The 22,886-nt window shown below is 44.0% G+C and overlaps 1 protein-coding gene and 1 long non-coding RNA gene across 6 annotated transcripts in view; both read right to left on the reverse strand.

Moving 5' to 3' along the window:
* aplp2 (amyloid beta (A4) precursor-like protein 2) overlaps positions 1-22,886 on the reverse strand; it is a 230,237-nt gene that overhangs the window by 16,507 nt on the left and 190,844 nt on the right. For 3 of the 5 annotated variants that reach the window (XM_034168526.1, XM_034168523.1, XM_034168521.1), the window contains 4 exons: positions 11,981-12,080; positions 11,142-11,315; positions 10,760-10,795; positions 53-135 (listed from right to left, as the gene is read on the reverse strand). In XM_034168526.1, coding sequence (XP_034024417.1) covers positions 53-135; positions 10,760-10,795; positions 11,142-11,315; positions 11,981-12,080 — 393 coding nt within the window. The remainder of the gene's footprint in view (positions 1-52; positions 136-10,759; positions 10,796-11,141; positions 11,316-11,980; positions 12,081-22,886) is intronic. The other 2 variants (XM_034168525.1, XM_034168522.1) reach the window with 1 other exon arrangement.
* On the reverse strand, positions 9,772-9,933 carry LOC117508708. The gene is made up of 2 exons (XR_004560170.1): positions 9,849-9,933; positions 9,772-9,812 (listed from the first exon to the last, which is right to left on the reverse strand). It is a non-coding gene; the product is annotated as an uncharacterized LOC117508708 (long non-coding RNA).

Below are 22,886 nucleotides of genomic sequence, written 5' to 3' on the forward strand. Positions count from 1 at the left end.
AGCAAGATAGAAAGTTCAAAATGCTGTCAGGGACAAGAGACAGAGTTCTTACCATGTTGTCGTTGATCTTGGGTTTGCTGTTGATGGTTCGCTCCTCTGCGCCGATCAGCCCGTCCAACCCCGAGATGGCAGAGCCTGCAGGAGGTGAGGGAGTGCAGTCAAAACAACAAACAGAGGCATTGATGGGGGAAAGTTTCACATGGAAATCCAGCTCTCATCCTCACAGTGGTCCCTGCAGTCTGTTCAGTGCATCAGTGACAACAATGCTCTTTCTTCCGCTCAGCACAGGGTCATGACTGTGAAGCTAATGTGTCCTGTGACTCAACAGTTTGTACCCCTCAGTTCTCTATAGCTGCAACTGCCGCAGTACCTCATGGACACATCTTTTTTAGCCGCCTTAGATTTTAGTCGACAAAATGGTAAATGGATAAATGGACGGCATTTATATTGCGCCTTTCCATCTGCATCAGACACTCAAAGCGCTTTACAATTATGCCTCACATTCACACAGACACACTCACACACTGATGTGAGGCTGCTGCCATGCAAGGCGCTCACTACACACCAGGAGCAACTCTGGGATTAAGGACCTTGCCCAAGGGCCCTTAGTGATTTTCCAGTCAGGCTGGGGTTTGAACCGAGGATCCTCTGGTCTGTAGACCAAAGCTTAACCACTAGACCATCACCTCCCAACCAAAAAGTGGTTTCCCCTCAGTGGTTAAACCATAAACTGGGCCAGAGCTCCATGTGTGTTAGGCCAGTGATTTGGGCGCAGGATCTATTAATACACATATGACATACAGTGGGGTAAAGAAGTATTTAGTCAGTCCCTGATTGTGCAAGTTCTCCTACTTAGAAAGATGAGAGAGGTGTGTAATTTTCAACATAGGTACACTTCAACTATGAGAGACAAAATGAGAAAAATCCAGGAAATCACACTGTAGGATTTTTAAAGAATTTATTTGTAAATTATGATGGAAAATAAGTATTTGGTCGAAAACAAAAGTTCAGCTCAATACTTTGTAACATAATCTTTGTTGGCAATGACAGAGGTCAAACGTTTCCTGTAAGTCTTCACCAGGTTTGCACACACTGTAGCTGATATTTTGGCCCATTCCTCCATGCAGATCTCCTCTAGAGCAGTGATGTTTTGGTGCTATCGCTGGGCAACACAGACTTTCAACTCCCTCAACACATTTTCTATGGGGTTGAGATCTGGCCACTCCAGGACCTTGAAATGCTTTATACGGAGCCACTCCTTCGTTGCCCGAGCAGTATGTTTGGGATAATTGTCATGCTGGAAGACCCAGCCACGTTAGATCTTCAACGCTCTCACTGATGGAAGGAGGTTTTGGTTTAAAATCTCACAACACATGGCCCTAGTCATTCTTCCCTTAACACGGATCAGTCAACCTGTCCCCTTTGCAGAAAAACAGCCCCAAAGCATGATGTTTCCACCCTCATGCTTCACAGTAGATATGGTGTTCTTGGAATGCAACTCAGCATTCTTCTTCCTCCAAACACAACAAGTTGAGTTTTTACCGAAAATGTTCCATTTTGGTTTCATCTGACCACATGATATTCTCCCAATCCTCTTTTGGATCATCCATATGCTCTCTGGCAAACTTCAGACGGACCTGGACATGGACTGGCTTAAGCAGGGGGACACGCCGGGCACTGCAGGATTTGAGTCCCTCTCTGCGTAGTGTGTAGCCTTTGTTACTTTGGTCCCAGCTCTCTGCAGGTCTTTCATCAGGTCCCTCCATGATGTTCTGGGATTTTTGTTCACCGTTCTCATGATCATTTTGACCCCATGCGATGACATCTTGCGTGGAGCCCCAGATCGAGGGAGATTATCAATGGTCTTGTGTGTCTTCCATTTTCTTACAATTGCTCCCACAGTTGATTTATTCACACCAACCTGCTTGACTATTGTAGATTCACTCTTCCCAGCCTGGTGCATATCTACAATGTTCTTCCTGGTGTCCTTCAACAGCTCTTTGGTCTTGGCCATGGTTGAGTTTGGAGTCTGACTCTTTGAGGCTGTGGATAGGTGTCTTTTATACAGATAAAGAGTTCCAACAGGTGCCATTAATACAGGTAACAGGTGGAGGACAGAAGAGCTTCTTAAAGAAGAAGTTACAGGTCTGTGAGAGCCAGAAATCTTGCTTGTTTGTGGGTGACCAAATACTTGTTTTCCACCATAATTTACAAATAAATTCTTTAAAAATCCTACAATGTGATTTCCTGGAATTTGTTTTCTCATTTTGTCTCTCATGGTTGAAGTGTACCTATGATGAAAATTGCAGACCTCTCTCATCTTTCTAAGTCGGAGAACTTGCACAATCAAGGACTGACTAAATACTTTTTTTTACCCCACTGTATGTTATGAATAAATCAGGAGCTGAGGAGCGGGGCATCCTGCTCTGCATGACACAGTGCGTCAGTTTTGGCTTATTGTCAGCTACAAGCAATGAGCTGGTGCCAAAAGTACAGCCACTTTTGGATTAAGTGGGGAACAATGATGTGTTTACACGCATGTCTCAGCAGGCACTGACATCAGAGACTGGCACAGTTATCAGTACTGCAGGGCGTGCAAAGTACTGTGGATACACACAACAACGCACAGAGCACAATGAGTGAGCAATGTGACGCTGGACTGTACAGGCTGCAGGAGTACAGTGTAAAAGCAACAGGAGAGTGGATGTTAAGTCGCACAGTAAAGGGCTTCGACAGCAATAATATAGATGAGCAGGTGAGTGAGTGGGTTAGTCCATCCCAGGCAGCATGTATAGACAGCAATTCAACATCTATAAATGGGAAATACAGGATGAAATATACAACAAAATGGGAAAATACGTAAAACTGGAATTAAAGAATGGACACAGTGTGTGGCTGGGGATAGCGCCAAAACATTTCCTCTGTACTGCAAGTAAGTGACAAACTGGAAACTGCTCCAGAACATTTTGAAACCTTTGCAACACCCAAGTTTCAGAACATTGAAATCAGAAATTCTTCATATGACAAAGTTGATTTGTGCCCTCTAGTGTTGAAAAATAAATCACAAGTGAATAAACCGGGATCACACTGCTTTTGAATTTCATAAAAACGTATCTGCACATGTGTTTTACCTCAAAATTTCAAACTAGACTTTGTGGATAATTAGATTGGCAGAACATAATTGCAGTTTCGATCAGTCTGGTGTATCAAAGTTTACCAGATGCAATTGGGTTGTCCTCGTTATATGTTCCTTTAATTTGATGAGTTTCAAGATAACTTGTACTGGGTGCCATCATGTTTCTCCCACATACGTATGTTTGCTTAATTTGATGTGCATGTGAAGGCGAGCGCTGGTGGGCAGAGCACAGCAACAAGCACGCAATATTGCCAGTGTTTAGCTGACAAACTAATTTCAAAATTTCATCCACAGGGGCTCCTGATTTCCCACAATCCATCTAGCAGGAGACAGACACATCTATGAGATCAGTGCCGGCCCTATCCAATTTGGAGCCCTAGGCAAGATTTTTAATGGCCCATTCTGCAATACAGTTCTGTGAAAACGTTTGTGCACCCTTGAGCTTTTACATGTTTGAATTTTTTGAAGACATCAAAAAGCAAATAAAAAATTCTGTCTTTTTATGGAGCTAAATCAAGGCCAAAAGTTTTGTAATCTGAAAATAAAAAAAGATTGAAAAAAAATAAATAAATTTTGAAACTGAAAATTGAAGTTTTGTTCTACAATTTTATAATCATTTAAAAAGTATTATAAAAATAAAAATAAGTGTACGATATATAGTTTCAGTTTAAATAAATTTTTGATTCAGCTGTGTAATTTTTTTGATCAAATAATTTATTTTCATTCATATTTCTTTTTTTCACCTTCAGATCTTTTTTTCACTTTCAGATCTTATTTTTTTTCAGTTTCAAACATTTGGCCCCGTTCTGGCGTGGGAGGGCGTGGCTTCGATTGAGAGGGGCGTGGAATTGTGAGTGACAGGAGAGCAATCAGTCCTCACATGATGTTGCTTTCAGGAAACATGGGTACTTTGATAGATAATGACTCTACACTTTCTCTCCACTGTATTGTCTTCATACCTGTAAATAAAGTGATGCTAAAGATGTCTATTACAAGTAATTCTAGACCACTCTTGGTCATTTTTGATGTTTAAAAACTGGAAAACATGCAAGATTGTAAAGTTTAACACCTATACCTAAAAAACCGATGTGTCCCAAATCCACACAAGACCGTGAACGCAGCGCAGCATCGTGCATCACCGCATGAAAATGAAGCAGGTCGCTCATTTTACAGGCTGCAGCGGAGTATTACGAGCTTTCTAAGTGACACACAGAGAGACCTGGCTCAGCAGATCTGAAGGAAGCTTTAATATGGCCACAACCAAGCAGGCTGCCCATAAATCCAAATCCAAAGCCACCCGGAAGAGTGTTCCGGCTACCGGCGGTGTGAAGAAGCCTTGCTGTTACAGAACACTGGCACTGTGGCACTCCGCCGCTACCACAAATCCACCAAGCTGCTGATCCGCAAGCTGCCCTTCCAGCACATGGTGAGAGAAATCGCTCAGGACTTCAAGACCAACCTCCGCTTTCAGAACTCCGCTGTGATGCTCTGCAGGAGGCCGGCGAGGCTGACCTGGTCGGCAGCTTGTGGATCATCAGCTTGGTGGATTTCTGGTAGCGGTGGATCTCTCTCAGCGCCACGGTGCCGGGCCTGTAACGTTGGGGCTTCTTCACACCGCCGGTAGCTGGAGCGCTCTTCCGGGCGGCTTTGGATTTACAGGCGGTCAACTTTGTTACATCGTCATTAAATTCACTATCCGGTACAACATACGGATCCACTGAACCAACTGTTACACATCGATCACAATAAACAGCTTTATCTCGAGGGATTAAAGCCTCGTAATAAGCTTTCATTCTGTCTATTTTCTTTCACGCGCCAGCTGCGTAGTAAATAAAATACGGAGATGGGAGCAGAGTCATTATCAAATTACCCACGTTTCCTGAAAGCAACATCATGTGAGGACTGATTGCTCTCCTGTCACTCACAATTCCACGCCCCTCTCAATCGAAGCCACGCCCTCCCACGCCAGAACGGGGCCAAATGTTTGAAACTGAAAAAATAAAATCTGAAAGTGAAAAAAGAAATATGAATGAAAATAAATTATTTGATCAAAAAAAATTACAGAACTGAATCAAAAATTTATTTAAACTGAAAAATATATATCTTACACTTATTTTTATTTTGATAATACTTTTTAACTGTTTATAAAATTCAAGAACAAAACTTTAATTTTCAATTTCAAAATTTATTTTTCAATCTTTTTTTATTTTCAGATTACAAAACTTTTGGCCTTAATTTAGCTCCATATCTTTTTGTATTACAATTTTGAAAATGATGCCTTTTAACCTCATAGTGAAAGTAATCTCTACATCACAAATGAAAAGAAATAAAAATCTAAAAACCAAAATGATGGTGTGAAAAGTAAGTGCCCCTTTTAGTATAACACATCCAAACCATCACTGTTACAGCCAGTCTTCTTCAGACAAGTCAGGGGATGGTTACAGGAACATTTCCAATACCCTGATTATGTCTTGGACTTTATTTACATCAGTTATGAAGAAATACAAACATTGTGGTACTCTATGGTAAATCTGTGTAGAGCAGACAGTTCTCAAACACTGTCTGAACTGTTTTTGAGAACTGTCGGTTCTCAAACACCGGTTCTGTTCTTTATCTTTATGGACAGAATTTCTAGGCACAGCCAGGGTGCAGAGGGGGTCCGGTTTGGCAACCACAGAATCTCATCTCTGCTGTTTGCAGACGATGTGGTTCTGCTGTTGTCAAATCAGGACCTTCAGCGTGCACTGGGGCGGTTTGCAGCCGAGTGTGAAGCGTCCGGGATGAAAATCAGCACCTCCAAATCCGAGGCCATGGTTCTCGACCAGAAAAAGGTGCTTTGCCCTCTTCAGGTTGGTGGAGTGTCCTTGCCTCAAGTGGAGGAGTTTAAGTATCTCGGGGTCTTGTTCACGAGTGAGGGACGGATGGAGCGTGAGATCGACAGACGGATCGGTGCAGCATCTGCAGTGATGCGGTCGCTGTATCGGACCGTCGTGGTGAAGAGGGAGCTAAGTAGGGGAGCAAAGCTCTTGATTTACCGATCGATCTACGTTCTGACCCTCACCTATGGTCATGAGATTTGGCTCATGACAGAAAGAACGAGATCGCGAGTACAAGCGGCTGAGATGAGTTTCCTCCGCAGGGTGACTGGGCGCTTCCTTAGAGATAGGGTGAGGAGCTCAGTCACTCGGGAGGAGCTCGGAGTCGAGCCGCTGCTCCTCCACGTCGAAATGAGTCAGTTGAGGTGGCTCAGGCATCTTTTCTGGATGCCCCCTGGACGCCTCGCTGGAGAGGTGTTCCGGCACGTCCCATCGGGAGGAGGCCCTGGGGAAGACCCAGGACACGCTGGAGGGACTACATCTCTCGGCTGGCTTGGGAACACCTCGGGGTTCCCCCGGAGGAGCTGGGGGAGGTGTGTGTGGTTCGGGAGGTCTGGTCGGCTTTGCTCGAGCTGCTGCCCCCACGACCCGACTCCGAATGAAGTGGAAGAAAATAGATGGATGGATGTCTGAACTGTACAAGAAGAAGAGTGAGGAAAGCCACCACGACACCCAGACAATTCTGAAGAGGGTATAAGCTTCTGTGGCACTCATTAAAGAAATTGTGCATAGTGCATGTTTTGAATTTTGCATCATCAGCATTTTCAGCATCATAGTGGAGTGGAGCAGAATTTTCTTTCAACAAAACAAATCACATAGCCTTGCATCTCTGATGTGCCTGTTGGCAAACTGTAGCTGAACTTTCAAGTTTTCTTGCTGTACAAGTCAATAAGTCCTTGATGTAGCTTGCAACCATAAAGACTTAATTCAATCCTGGACACAATATCTTGGAGGAAGTGAGGAAAGAGGACATTTGCAAACATCCAGATAACACAATAAGGGCAGCACTGTAACACGGTGAGGTGTTTAGAGAAGTAATTCTGCTGGAATGCCTACAGCAGCTTGTCTGTTCCAGTGTAAAAGTGACCGTGTGAGACATCTGAGGCAGTGTGAGAGTGATGTGGTGCCATCCTTAAGAGTGTCAACAATTCATACACTGCATGACTTGTGTGGCTCTGAAGTTGTACTTTACATTTTATTGTCTCCATAGCTTTGATTTTGTGGTTGCATTTCCTCAACAACCGTCGTCTTCTACATTTTCCTTTACCACTTAGGAAGGCTGCAGTAAAGAGAAACTCAGTCTCACTGACTGCATCAGGTACACAGTAAAATCAGCAGTGTCAAATTAACACTGACAGTGTACATATGGTTTCACTCTGAACAGAGTACGACCATATGTACACTGACAGTGTTAGTTTTACACCGGCGATTTTACTGTGTATGAGTCAATTTCATGCCAGAAGCAGAAATCACAAAAATTATAACTAATGAGAATGAGAATTAAGTATAGATAGTTAAGATAATGGCAATGCTTAACAATTACACTCTTTTTGTTTCATAGAGAAGCGCTTTGTGCTGCTCTCATTCTCAGTGGCACAGGAGGGCTTTTTGAGCTACACCTTGAAAGTGCACCTCTTTCAGCTTTAAAATGGAATTCTGGAATTTATGGAAGTACTCAGACCTGTTCGCCGTGTCACTTTTTAAAGTAAGTTAAAAACTGTTTGTCTGGAACTGTGCTGTTGTGCACCTTGTTATGCACGCTGCCATATGCTGTATCTGTGTGTAGTGACCAGTGTTGCCACAGTTACTTTGAAAAAGTAATCCAATTACTGATTACTCCTTGAAAAAGTAACTTAGTTACTTTACTGATTACTCAATTGTAAAAGTAACTAAGTTAGATTACTAGTTACTTTTTAAGTTACTTTCTCCAGCTGCCGACAACAACCCTCTGCCACCTCAACATGACAATGATACCTGTTTTGCCAAAAGTTACTTTATAGTCACCCTTTCTTGACTTCAATGAAAATAAATACTTGTTTTATAAAAAGTAAAATAAAGACCTCTTTCTTGACCTCATATTTAACTGTTGACAGCACTGTAACAGTAAAACTTGCAATTTCGAACCTACATTGTTTATAAATGTAACTATTAAATTCATTCTAGCATTTTTCTAACATTTAAATTCTCTCTAAATATTTTACTTGTCGAAATTAATATTATTTTAAGCAGTATTAGTAGTTGTAGTAAAAAAAGGCTTCAAAACTGGACCTTTAATCTAGGGGTGTTGTGAGGGGGGCACATCCTTGCCCCACGCCCCCATTCCATCTGGATTCGCCCCTACTTTGGCGTTTGAGCACAAAGAATGGATAACATTTATTTATGCAGAAAACGTGACCAGATTTACAGGTAAGAAAGTTTTATTGTGTTTTCACATCATGTGGTCCTCAGAAAGAGAGTTTAGGTGCATTTGAGTGGAAAATAGTGTTAATTGTTGACGCGTCGCGGAGGATCAGCTGTTTTAATGTGCAGATACGGAGCGGCTCAGCTCAGCTCTAAATAAAGGAGGAAAAAAAGTATAAAAATGTCTTTGTAAAGCTCAGTGCAGGTGTGCTGATCACTGTGCTTTAAGAGGTGACGAGTCAAGCAGCTGCAAAAAACCGCTGATGAAAAGCTCACAGCTCACTTAAAGTGTGCAGTTCAGTCGAACCCCGACCTCCTGCCCACAGACCAAGTTTAATGCTGCTATCGACCCACAATGAAAAATAATAGACTTTAATCTGATTACTGATTTGGAAAGATTAACGCGTTAGATTACTCTTTACTAAAAAAAGTGGTCAGATTAGAGTAACGCGTTACTAAGTAACGCGTTACCGGCATCACTGGTAGTGACACAGATGGATTGAGTGAGCTTTCTTTTTCTGTTAAGGCTAGAGTGTGTAATTAGTGTTTGTAATGTGTTTTTGTCTAAAAGCACTAGGCATCTTAATGATATATAACCAACATACCACATTTTCAATTCAAACCACGTATAAATTCCAGACGCTTGGGAAAACTGATATTCCCCATGTTCATCCACCTGATCTCAACACAGCCCTTCCCGCAGGAAGGAAGAAAAAAAAGTGGCCTCAACTTTACCTAAATTCTGGGTCTTTTAGTGAAGCTTAGGGCTAGTGGCCTTCGATCACCTTAGTATTTCTTCTGTTTTTCTTGTTGTTTAATGCTGGCAAATTATACTGTATTTTTTTCTGATGCTTGATTCTGTTTTTTCTCTCTGTTTAAGGTGCAGCTCCATCCAGAGATGGGAGCTGTATTTGTGTTGGCGACCCTCCTGTCCTGTTTGCCAATAGTATTTCTTGTATATTCGTCCGTGAATTGTTCTGTGAATTGTTCTGTAATTTATGTTTGTGGCATGGCCCAAGCAGAGGGTCACCCCTTTGAGTCTGGTCTGCTTGAGGTTTCTTCCTCAGAGGGAGATTTCCTTACCACTGTTGTTCTGGGAGTTGGTAAGGTTAGACCTTACCTGTGTGAGGCGCTTTGAGGCAACTCTGTTGTGATTTGGCGCTATATAAATGAAAATAAATTGAAAATTGAAATTGCAGTGTAAAAATATAGGACACACCAGAATTATTAAAGTGATGTGTTTTCCCTGAAGTGTTTACTTTATTTTGTTCAACAGCTGCTTTCAGATTAATTTGTTGTGTGTGACAAACCTGCTTATCTAAGGCACGTCATCTGACAATAAGGGGAAATAATGTTTGCTGGAAGTGGAATGGACATTTCAAATTTATTTTTCAAATTTGCTGCCCACCTGACGAGGGAGAGGACGCATCGACCACAACGTTTTAATCAAAAGTCTTGGGTGCCCGAAAACATTTGCACAGGGCTGCTCATTACACATTTAGTGCAGGGTGCCCTTACAGGGGTGGATAATTAATTTTTACAAGGGGCCACATAGGGAACCTGAATTATGTCCGAGGGCCACACCATCGATAACTCGGCTGGCTCCCATTACAAATTTTACAAAAAATTACCTATTTAATAGCTTTTATAGGTAATTGTTATTAATGTAATAATATGTAAATATTTAAATATACCTAAATAAACCTCTCTAATGATTTGCAACACAGAAGCTTGACATTTTTAATATATGTAATAATAATCACAGACCTCATGAGGGCCGGACAGAGACATGCAAGGGGTCGCATGTGGCCCCCAGGCCGCAGTTTGCCCAGGCCTGCCTTAAGGCCAGATCAGAAACACCAGGGGACTTAAACACAGTCCTGTCTCAGGTTCTGGAGGAAAAAATTGAGCCAATTTAGAGCAGGCCACGGATCACCAGAGAAATAACGAGTGTCAGACAGGCCCACTGAATCACACAATGCTCCATCACAAAGAGAGCACCTGATGAGGAGAACCAGGGTGTGCACGGTGGACAATTAAAATATACAGAGGTCAGGATGCAACACACACACACACAACTGTCACAAATTCAAAATCTGTGTTCCTCGGAATAGTGATAATCCAACAACAACAACAAAAAAGATTGACACGAAAAAGTGCCCCCCCCCAACCCCACACCATGCAGTCATCAAAAAGAGGAGAAAAGATATGTGACAACTGGCTGAAGTAGGACAGGGGGGAAAATGATGTTAAAGAGGCAAAAATGGAGAACAGTGGAAAAAAAAAAGAAGAGCAGGATGCATTAAAAGATGAGGAGAAGGAAGTGCCAGAAAGAAGACACACCAACCTTTCTTGAAGGCACGTGGGGACTCTGACAAATCGCCTTGGCGTTGGAAATGAGCAACAGAAAACAAACAAACAAAAAGAACAGAAAAGGGGAAGGAGAAAAAAGAGAAAACTTAGATGAGCAGAGAAAAGGCAGGATTATCAAGTTTTGTTAATTGATTAGGAAGAGAGAGACCAGCACGGAAATGTCAGAAAATAAATGAGATGCTGGCCAGTGTATGAAAATGTTCCATAGATGTAAATTTTTCCTTCCAGTTTTCCATCCATCACTTTGCTCGCTCCGTAACCGGCGACGGTTTTCAGTCACAGCCTTCAGAAACATGTGTATAATTGTTCTTGACACAGTATTGTTCATAAAGCTGAGAGGGCTTAGAGCTGCTCACCTTCTGGCTCTGAACGCGATCCCAAAGACGTGACCTGGAAGGGCTGATAGGGTTTGCTCTCGGAGGCGAGGACTTCCACACTTTCCTCAGATGACACGGTGACATCCGGCTGGGACTCGGAGATGGAGGACAGGAACTGGTCCATGTCTGCTTTCTGCTCCTGGAGGAGCTCGTCTGCAGTAAATGATGAGGGACAGTCAGCTGGACTCGAACATACTAACACCTGAGACACGGCGATAATGAGCAAAATCATAGCAGCACCAATTAATGTCAACATTTTTTTTTAGGCAGTCACAATGCTGCAAGAGGAGTCTGCTCCCATTTCTGCTAACTACCAATTAGTATTCTTCTGAGATATTTTCCGCGTAAATGTGCACGTCTCCCAGCAGGGTGCAGCACGCTGAAAGCTGTGACCCAGTTCTGTCACGGCAGCTGCTCCACTTTAAAGGGGGCTGCAGCACCGCGCTGCACTTCTTTTAATGAACCTAAAGAAATCATAAAGTGTGCCGCACACACGCACACACACACCGCCGGCAATTAGGACAATAAGAGCCGGCGGGCTAAAAACATACAAACTGCTCCGCTATGTAAACATTGACAATCTGACAAAAAGACACGACTGACACAAAAAGATTTGCAGCCAGCTGCAAGAAGATAAACACACTTCTTTGATTGTTTTTTGGTCCACTTTGATAGGAAGGTCAGAGAAAATGTGATGAAATGGCGCCATCTCTGTGACATGTGCACATTCCATCACCGTCCTCATTTCACTTTTCATTTCATTCTTATTACAGCAAACCTGCAGGCTGCCTCTGGGTGCCTGACAGAACGCAGCTCACCAATTTCATCCTGGATCTCCTCCGCAACATATGGGACTTTGTAGAGCAGCGACAGGCTCTGATTCATCCGCTCCTCAATCACATGCAGGTGCGTCATCACCTAGTTTGGTGCAACGACAAACAGAGATTCGTATTTATAGTGAAGTTAAAGTGAAACGAAACACAGGCTTCATTCTCATGATCCCAAGAAAAAAAGGAAAGAAAAATTCCACATTCCAGTGTACTCTAGATGTCACATCACAATGGAGGATTTTCATACAAGAATAATTAAATACAGGCTAAAATCTCCAAGCTTGAGCTCAAATGTCACATCTTAGAAAACTCTTGACTGTTCCACTCCACCAAGAAACTGTAACTTCTGTTGCAACTGACAAAAACCATGCTTCCCTCTCTCTCCTTGCACATTATATATATATATACACACACACACACACACACACACACACACACACACACACACTAGGTCTGTTAGAAAAGTAGCCAACCTTTTTTTTTTTTCAAAACCTGATGGATTTGAATCACGTGTGCTTGCATGAGCCAACCATGAAACTTTGTGCGCATGCGTGAACTTTTTCATGCCTGTCGATTGCGTCATTTGCTGGCAAACAGCCTTTGTGTGAGGTTGTGTGTATTGCTCTCGGTGGTTTTTCATTGCAATGAAAATGACGGAACGACTGGAGCAGCACCACTGCATCAAATTTTGCCAGAAACTGGGCGACAGCCAGGTGGATACCATTCGGAAGATTCAGACGGCTTTCGGTAACGATGCTATAGGCGTCACACAGATTAAGGAGCGGTACAACCGGTTTAAAGATGGCCGCACAACGGTGGAGAGCGAGCCACGCTCCGGTCGGCCATCAACATACTGAAATGACCAGATCATTTCCAAAGTGAACGCTGTGGTGATGCGGGACCGTCATGTGACTATCCGAGAAATTGCAAAAAAAAAAAAAAAAAAAAAAAAGGTTGGATACTTTTCTAACAGACCTCGTATATACACGAGGTCTGTTAGAAAAGTATCCGACCTTATTTAAAAAAAAAAGCATATGGATTTGAATCACGTGTGCTTGCGTGAGCCAACCTTGAACCTTCATGCGCATGCGTGATTTTTTTTACGCCTGTCGGTTGCGTCATTCGCCTGTGAGCAGGCTTTGAGTGAGGAGTGGTCCACCCCCTCGGCGGATTTTCATTGTCAGGGAAATGGCTGAGACACTGCTGCTTTGCTTGATCAAATTTTTTTTAGAAACTGTGAGGCACATCCATGTGGACACCATTCGAGAAATTCAGGTGGTTTTTGGTGAAAATTTTATGGGCTTCAAAGACATTAAGGGATGTTACTGTCGCTTTAAGGACGGCCCACAGCAGCTGTGGGGCGCGCTGCGCTCCAGCTGCCATCGACAGGCTGAACGACCATTTCATTTCTAAATGGATGGCTCTGTGGATCTGTGACCATCGTGTGCACTTTCTCTGGTTATCACAAGAGCTGGACATCACCCATTTTCCTGCAGATTTCACTTTTAACAAGAAATTTTGTCATGGAAAGCCGAGCGGACGCTTCGCGCGTCATGATGGACTCGCTGCTGGACTGACACAAAACCACCTCCGTTTTAGTCTCACAGGACGGCTTTGAGATGGCGTTCAGACAGCTGTCAGTGGTTTTTCAGTCGAGTGATTATCCAAGAAATTGTGGATGTGCCTGGACATGCCAGAACATGTTCTGTGACGCTTCATCACGGCGTTGCTTTGCCGAAAAAGTGCTGATGTCCACGTCTTTTCACAATTCCAGTGCTAGTCCAGACGACGTCCCGGATAAAACACAGCGTCCAGTTTGAAAATGAACGGCACATTCCACTGTTACGAGGAGATTTTGTCATGGAAAGGAGCGGACGCTTCGCGCATCACGACGGCAAGCGAGACAAAGAACACCTCCGTTTCGGAGTGCCAGAAGGACAAGCTGGGACATGCCTTTCAGTGCTTACCAGTCGAGTGAGTATCAGAGAAATTGTGGAGAGGTGGACATGTCCCAGCTTGTGTATATATATATATATATATATAGGTCTGTCAATAAAGTATAGGTCCTTTTTATTTTTTTCAAAAACTATATGGATTTCATTCATATGTTTTTACGTTAGACATGCTTGAACTCTCGTGCGCATGCGTGAGTTTTTCCACGCCTGTCGGTGACGTCATTCGCCTGTGAGCACTCCTTGTGGGAGGAGTCGTCCAGCCCCTCGTCGGAATTCCTTTGTCTGAGAAGTTGCTGAGAGACTGGCGCTTTGTTTGATCAAAATTTTTTCTAAACCTGTGAGACACATCGAAGTGGACACGGTTCGAAAAATTAAGCTGGTTTTCGGTGAAAATTTTAACGGCTGATGAGAGATTTTGAGGTGATACAGTCGCTTTAAGGACTTCCCACGGTGCGAGACGTCGCGCAGCGCTCTCAGGCGCCGTCGTCAGCCTGTTTCAAGCTGAAAACCTCCACATTTCAGGCTCTATTGATCCAGGACGTCGTGAGAGAACAGAGAAGTTTCAGAAGATGTCGGTTTCAGCATTTTATCCGGATATTCCACTGTTAAAGGAGATTTTTTTTAATGAAAGACGTGCGGACGGATTGCAGCGTCGGCTCGCAGCCGCTGCGACGCTCCGCCACGCTCTGTTGGAAGCCTTAAGGACAAGTTGGAACATGTCCAGCTGTTAAACAATTTCTCATATACTCACTTCACTGAAAGCCATCAAAAGCCGCCTGGATTTTACAAATGGTTATCAACACGGAGGTGTTTTTCCTGTGCTGCACATGCGCGCACGCACACACAAAACAAATCCACTGTGCTGTCTGGAGGCTGTTGGCAGGAAGTTAGAATGAAAAGCTGGACGAATTTCTGACGTGATTTTTTTTTCACTGCATTGAGGATGTACAGTGTTTTTTGGGGGGAGTACACGTGCGCACAAGTGCCGACCCAGTTGTGTGTGCACGCGTTGATGGCACTAATTCTTGTAACACACGCATATACACACACACACACACAAAATCCACTAAGCTGTAAGCCGTCTATATGCATGAAGAACTGTTCAGAAGAAAAGCTGAAAAGCTGATGTGATTTTTGGCTGGACTGAGGAACTACACAAAGTCTTTTTTTTAATGGAAGTCCGATTTCAGTGCACAGCATCACCGGACTACACATCACAATTTGGACTTTAGGAGCAGTGGAACACCAAAATGTAAGTCCCTTTTCTGTTGTTTATAAATTAATAAAATATCAAATGACAAGGATCTATTTTAGCCATTATATAAAACAAATAATGAATGTTTTTACATTCTTTCAATGGAACGAATATTTAATTTGGTGAAAGCTGGAACAAACCATTCAACGAGGCGATGTTCCAGCTTTCACCTCATGAAATATTCGTACCATTGAACTCATAAACGTTCATTATTTGTATAATACATATATATATATATATATATATATATATATATATATACACACACACACACACACACATATATACATGGTATATCTATCCTTGGTAAATATATGGTTGAGGTTCTCTTATTTAACGTGGGTAACCAACGAAAGTCTCAATGAAGGGCCCACGGCACGTGTCTCTCACTCCTCCCCAGCACTGTTGTCAAGAGTGCCATATACCTAGTAGTAGGTGTTTATATATATATATATATATATATATACACACACACACACACACACACACACACACACACACACACACACACACACACACACACACACACACACACACACACACACACACACACCCAACCCAGTCTCATGGCAAGTCGTGATTCAGCAGCATGAAATATACATTAATCTATTGCTTTGTGATATTGTGACGAAAAGCGTCTCATTTCAGTCACGGCAGCACAAAGTCATTCTAATTCATTCCGTGATGGCTGCATGAAATTAAAAGTGAAGCGGTGGGGGGGTTTATAGTTAGGGTGGGGGGTGGAGTAGGGCTACTAATAGCGAAAATTTCAATCAATCAATCAATCAACAACTTTATTAATGCCACAGGGGGCAATTTCATTTGAGCAGTCCGTTCAGCCTTCCGGAGGATCTGTTGATTACAAAAAGAGTGTAAGTCTCTTTGTTTCACTCTTTGAACAAATGTTAATGACAATTTGACTCAGTTCGTGATGGGAGCACGAAAAAGAAACGTGAGACTGGGCTGATATATCTCATACAGTGGGGCCAAAAAGTATTTAGTCAGTCGCTGATTGTGCAAGTTCTCCTACTTAGAAAGATAAGAGGTCTGTAATTTTCAACATAGACTATGAGAGACAAAATGAGAAAAGAAAAAAAAAATCCAGAAAATCACACTGTAGGATTTTTAAAGAATTTATTTGTAAATTATGGTGGAAAATAAGCATTTGGTCACCCACAAACAAGCAAGATTTCTGGCTCTCACAGACCTGTAACTACTTCTTTAAGAAGCTCTTCTGTTCTCCACCTGTTACCTGTATTAATGGCATGTGTTGGAACTTGTTATCTGTATAAAAGACTTATCTGTATAAAAGACACCTAACCACAGCCTCAAACAGTCAGACTCCAAACTCAACCATGGCCAAGACCAAAGAGCTGTCGAAGGACACCAGGAAGACAATTGTAGATGTGCACCAGGCTGGGAAGAGTGAATCTACAATAGTCAAGCAGGTTGGTGTGAATAAATTAACTGTGGGAGCAACTGTAAGAAAATGGAGAAATGGAGAAAATGCAGTGCCAGGCGTGTCCCCTTGCTTAAGCCAGTACGTGTCGAGGCCCGTCTGAAGTTTGCCAGAGAGCATATGGATGATCCAGAAGAGGACTGGAAGAATATCATGTGGTCAGATGAAACCAAAATACAACATTTTGGTAAAAACTCAACTCGTGTTTGGAGGAAGAAGAATGCTGAGTTGAATTTCAAGAACACCATACCAACTGTGTAGCATAGGGGTGGAAACATCATGCTTTGGGGCTGTTTTTCTGCAAAGGGGTCAGGACGACTGATCCGTGTTAAGGGAAGAATGAACGTGGCCATGTATTGTGAGATTTTAAACCAAAACCTCCTTCCCTCAGTGCGAGCATTGAAGATGCAACGTGGCTGGGTCTTCCAGCATGACAATTTCAAGGTCCTGCAGTGGCCAAGCCAGTCTCCAGACTTCAACCCCATAGAAAATTTGTGGAGGGAGTTGAAAGTCCATGTTGCCCAGCGACAGCCCCAAAACATCACTGCTCTAGAGGAGATCTGCATGGAGGAATGGGCCAAAATACCAGCTACAGTGTGTGCAAACCTGGTGAAGACTTACAGGAAACATTTGACCTCTGTCACTGCCAACAAAGATTATGTTACAAAGTACTGAGTTGAACTTTTGTTATTGACCAAATACTTATTTTCCACCATAATTTACAAATAAATTCTTTAAAAAATCCTAGATTTTTTTTTCTCATTTTGTCTCTCATAGTTGAAGTGTACCTACGATGAAAATTACAGACGTCTCTCATCTTTCTAAGTAGGAGAACTTGCACAATCAGGGACTGACAAAATACTTTTTGGCCCCTCTGTATATAAAGCTGACCGTGTGTGTGTGTGTGTGTGAGATCACTATGCCCAGCCACAGTAATTAAGCAATCGACACCAAACTTGCTATGGTGACTGGGGGCACCAAGGGGGAGGTCACTGGGGCCCTTCGGTTGAAAGCGCATGTGTGCGAAGACACACACACACACACACACACACACACACACACACACACACACACACACACACACACACACACACACACACACACACACAGCCTTATATATTGGATCACAACCCGCTCGTTGGAGCCCTTATTTTTGCAGTTCATGTGGTACTCAGGTCAGGTAGCAGCATCACACTTTACTTACTACGTAGTAGCGGCTGGTGAGAGTGCACTTTAATTACAATCTGAATGGGCCAATGTGCACTGTGTCCCAGTTGAAGCGCATGCTTTTTCAATTAACATGTACCTACTGTGTACGCCATGCCACAGCATTGCCGTGATATGACATGCTGTCATCTTTTATCATCATTCACTTGAGTCTTATAAATTGCTCTATGAAAATTAATTAATGACAACATACATACAATGCAACTTACTACACCTTAACTAAAGTGACATGAAATATACAATGACATGGCTAAAATTCTTCTCCATTACCGTGAGTAGAACAAGTAACTGTTATGGTTTGGACGCGGATTGAGGAGCGATCCAGCGTCTGACTGAACCCAGCGTCAAATAACCAGAAGCAGTTCCAAAAGAAACAATTTTTATTTTTTTTTCCCCTAGTGCTGTACATGAAATACTAAAGAAAACTGGTGAGGTGAAGAGGCGGCGCGCTTTCTCAGCGTCTCAATAGATCGGAGCCCGAACGTTTTGGACTCAGGAATTCCGCCGACACCCCCCAGGTGGCTTTTCCCAGGACTGTACTCTGTGAAGGAGGAACAGAGGTGAGGTTATTCAACACTGTTACTACGAAATATTATTTAGAGGCACACTTATCAGCTACACGTTCAGGTCTGCTTTCAGATTTAGTTCAAAAGGGCTGCTGCTCACAGCTAGTGGAGGATAATCAATCTGCGCACCACTGCCGTGAGGAGCAAACCAGACAATTTTCACCAATATTTAATTATAGCTGCGCAAAAACGCCAAATTACAATTACAGATAAGCCTTGCAGAATAATCACCTCTGACGTGTGCTGACCGCGTTTGCCTCTCACCCTCGTTCTCCTTCACAGGCGCAATGTCAGAATCTGGAGCGGCCCTCAGCATCCCCAAACGATCGTCACATGGTCGTATTCTCCAGCAATTCAGCCCTGATCACTGCTGGCTTAAATGCAGCTCTTCATTTCTTCATTGGCACCAGCTGAGAGTCCTTAGATCTGCACGTGAATGCCACAGGTGTCGTAGATCGTCCTGATAGAGAGCCGCACGTGAATGCAACAGGTGCAGCAGATCACCGTAACAGAGGTGAGAGACTCTTCTGCAGCACACTCTCCCCAGAGATCAGCCCCAAACCACCTGGGAGGAAAATAAACACAAAAACAGCAAAACAACGCCCAGCCAAACCCCCCAACACACAACAGTACCCCCCCCGTCAACGGGAAGCCTCCCGGCGACTGCACAGACCTGACCCGAAAACAGCCCCTCTCATCGGGGTCCAAAGCAGGAGGTGGGCAGCAACGACGCCCCCAGAGTCCACAGCAGGCAACAGGGCCGGGAGATGCGGCTGGAAGGCCGGCTGGCATCAAAACAAAAACACCCCCCAAACAACTCCAAAAGAGTCCCAACACAACCCAACATAAAAACAAAAACACAGAAAAAAATCCCAGCATCCCCCCCCAGAGAACACCACAAACACACTCCAGGAAGCACACCGGGGAAAACACAAAAGAAAAACACAACACCCACCCTAACACTTCCCCAGGGGACCGTCCCATCAAACCCCGGGAAGAAACGAAAAACAGACAACCCCAAAAACCCAACAAAGCCCCACAACACAAAATAACACAAGCTACAGTAAAAAAAAAAAAAAAAAACAATAATCAACACCCTCCCTCCAACATGAAGAGGTCAACTCCCCCCAGAGGACATTCTCGTCAACTCCAGGAGTAACAACCATGGCTGGGGCCATCCAGGAATCCCCAGGCGTATACGGGAGCCTTAACGCCTCCCAGAGGACCGTTCCATGAAACCCCAGAGGTGGAAAACAGGAGGAAACATAAACATAAAAATCCCAAACCCCCAGGGGACCCCAAAAAACCACCCCAGGGGCAAATAAAAACAACAGGAAGCCCCGTTGACCTCCCCAGCACCCCGAAAGACCCCGGAACACCCCCAGAGTCTGTCGGCAGACATGTCGTGGCAATCGGCTCAGGACTACTGAGCCGGGGAAGACAACAGGCAAACTGTAACCCAGCCCTACCCCCAAAGGCAGGGGAAAACCGGCAATACGGCCAGTGTCGTCCCTCCGACTATACTCCAGTCTACCGGGAGGGGTGGACAGCGGAAAAGGCGTACGGCTCTGATCGGCCCCACCGCTCCGACTGAAGTATATTCCCACTGCCCCACACCCCAGTGACACCAATGGCGAACGGTCAGAGGCTCACCGAGGCTGGGGTGGAACTGGGAATTAACTAAACCTAAATAAAGGCCCTGAAACCCCCCCAGGTGCAGAGGTTTTCTTGGGGATGCCCAGCATAACCAACCTGTACCACCCCACAACACTAAAGACGAATGGTCAGAATTGTGTGAGGTTGGGGTTAGGGGACAGGGAAATAAAAACCAACAAAACAAGACGACCCACACCACTAACAAAAATTAAACAACTACAAATAATAAAAACCCACGCTTACCTGAGCCCAAGCGAACTCCTATCAGCCAGCCTGTTCACTCCACCAGAACTGCCTCAAGTGCTGTACACAAAAATCAGTCCACAAAAAACTCCCCAATTATATCCCAAATAATTCACAAAAAACACCTGGAGCCATATTACTGTCCTGTCTGACACTCGTTTGACCGGGGCAATATGGCTGTTCTAACCCTTCCGAGTTGCATTGGCTCATCCACTAGAGGAGCTAGAGGTCCCGTCGGAGGAGTCTCAGTGGAGCGAAGAAGAGGCGGTCCGGACCTGTGTCGGGGAAAGCCCGGAGACACAAAACCCCGCTCGGACGTTCGCCCTCTCTCCCATCCACGCTCCTTAATCCGGTCATCTAGACGAATAACCAAGGATATCAACTCGTTTAAATCCTTCGGTTCGTCACGGACTACTAGCTCGTCTTTCAGGGAATCATTCAACCCGTCTACAAACACCCCCTCAAAGCGGCAGCGTTCCAAACCGGATTGTGCAGAAAAGATTCGAAAATCCACAGAATAAGCAGCTGCGCTTCGCCGCCCCTGTCGGAGGTTCAACAATCGTTGAACCATGGTATTTGTCTTTACCGGATGATCAAAAACCAAACGGAACTCACGGGAAAATTCATCAAAAGATTCTAGCAGTGATGATTTATTGCTCCACAACGCAGTGACCCACGCCAGGGCATCCCCTCGCAGCAGATTTGTATCATATGACACACGGCTGCTCTCAGAAGAGAAAGACGCCGGTCGCTGAGCAAAAACCAAAAAACACTGCATCAAAAACGGAGCACAAGTCTCCACATCTCCCGAATAAGGTTCCGGATGACATATAACCGGTTCAGGAGCCGAATCTCTGGACGGCGAACTTATCTGTACCGGGCTTGATGGAACCGGAGCTGCAACTGCAGGAAGCAGAACTGCCTGCGCTACTAGCTCCGTAACACGGGCATCTGTCTGCTGAATTTGGATCGAAAGGTGCTGTACTTGCTCCCAAATCATCTCCAGGTGTTTCTGGACTTTTTCCTGAAAAGGAACTGCCTCTGCCGCTGGGTCCATACTGGAATGGCCGGAGAATTCTGTTATGGTTTGGACGCGGATTGAGGAGCGATCCAGCGTCTGACTGAACCCAGCGTGAAATAACCAGAAGCAGTTCCAAAAGAAACAAGTTTTTTTTTTTTTTTTCCCCTAGTGCTGTACATGAAATACTAAAGAAAACTGGTGAGGTGAAGAGGCGGCGCGCTTTCTCAGCGTCTCAATAGATCGGAGCCCGAACGTTTTGGACTCAGGAATTCTACCGACACCCCCCCAGGTGGCTTTTCCCAGGGCTGTACTCTGTGAAGGAGGAACAGAGGTGAGGTTATTCAACACTGTTACCATGAAATATTATTTAGAGGCACACTTATCAGCTACACGTTCAGGTCTGCTTTCAGATTTAGTTCAAAAGGGCTGCTGCTCACAGCTAGTGGAGGATAATCAATCCGCGCGCCACTGCCGTGAGGAGCAAACCAGACAATTTTCACCAATATTTAATTATAGCTGCGCAAAAACGCCAAATTACAATTACAGATAAGCCTTGCAGAATAATCACTTCTGACGTGTGCTGACCACGTTTGCCTCTCACCCTCGTCCTCCTTCACAGGCGCAATGTCAGAATCTGGAGCGACCCTCAGCGTCCCCAAACGATCGTCACATGGTCGTATTCTCCCGCAATTCAGTCCTGATCACTGCTGGCTTAAATGCAGCTCTTCATTTCTTCATTGGCACCAGCTGAGAGTCCTTAGATCTGCACGTGAATGCCACAGGTGTCGTAGATCGTCCTGATAGAGAGCCGCACGTGAGTGCAACAGGTGCAGCAGATCACTGTAACAGAGGTGAGAGACTTCTGCAGCACACTCTCCCCAGAGATCAGCCCCAAACCACCTGGGAGGAAAATAAACACAAAAACAGCAAAACAATGCCCAGCCAAACCCCCCAACACACAACAGTAACTCTGAGTTCTCTCTCTCTTAGCTAAAGAAATAAAATAAAAAAGGGAAAAACTCACAAAAGGGAAGCAGCAAACTTCAAATGTTCAGCACGTTATTCGTTATTTCAAAATGAATTTTATGCTGATGAGCCGTAGCAACCTCACTGTAACAATCCAGTCAATGGTAAAGCAGCAACATTAATACTTTTTACAAACCAAACACCAGATGAGACACAAATTATCTGAATGGCAGTGGCGGCTGGTGAAAAACAGTCTTGGTGGGGCTGCTGTGCCATTAGATTCCCTTGCCTTGTCCAGTACAGGCATTCAAGTGAACAGTCAGAAAATTACTACAATTCCACAATAATCATTTCATGTCCTTCTCAAAATCAGCAGTTTTACAGATAAAGTTAACCATTTACAGCTATATTAGGCCCCATTTCTACTTTGGAAAGGAACAGTATCAAATACAACACTCAAGTTCTTGAGCAAAGAACATTTCACCATTTGACACCAATTACACACATAGTACACCAAACTGTACTGCACTGCCATCATCTTCAGAC

Source organism: Thalassophryne amazonica, chromosome 4 (assembly GCF_902500255.1).
Source record: "Thalassophryne amazonica chromosome 4, fThaAma1.1, whole genome shotgun sequence".
NCBI classification, from domain to species: Eukaryota; Metazoa; Chordata; class Actinopteri; order Batrachoidiformes; family Batrachoididae; genus Thalassophryne; species Thalassophryne amazonica.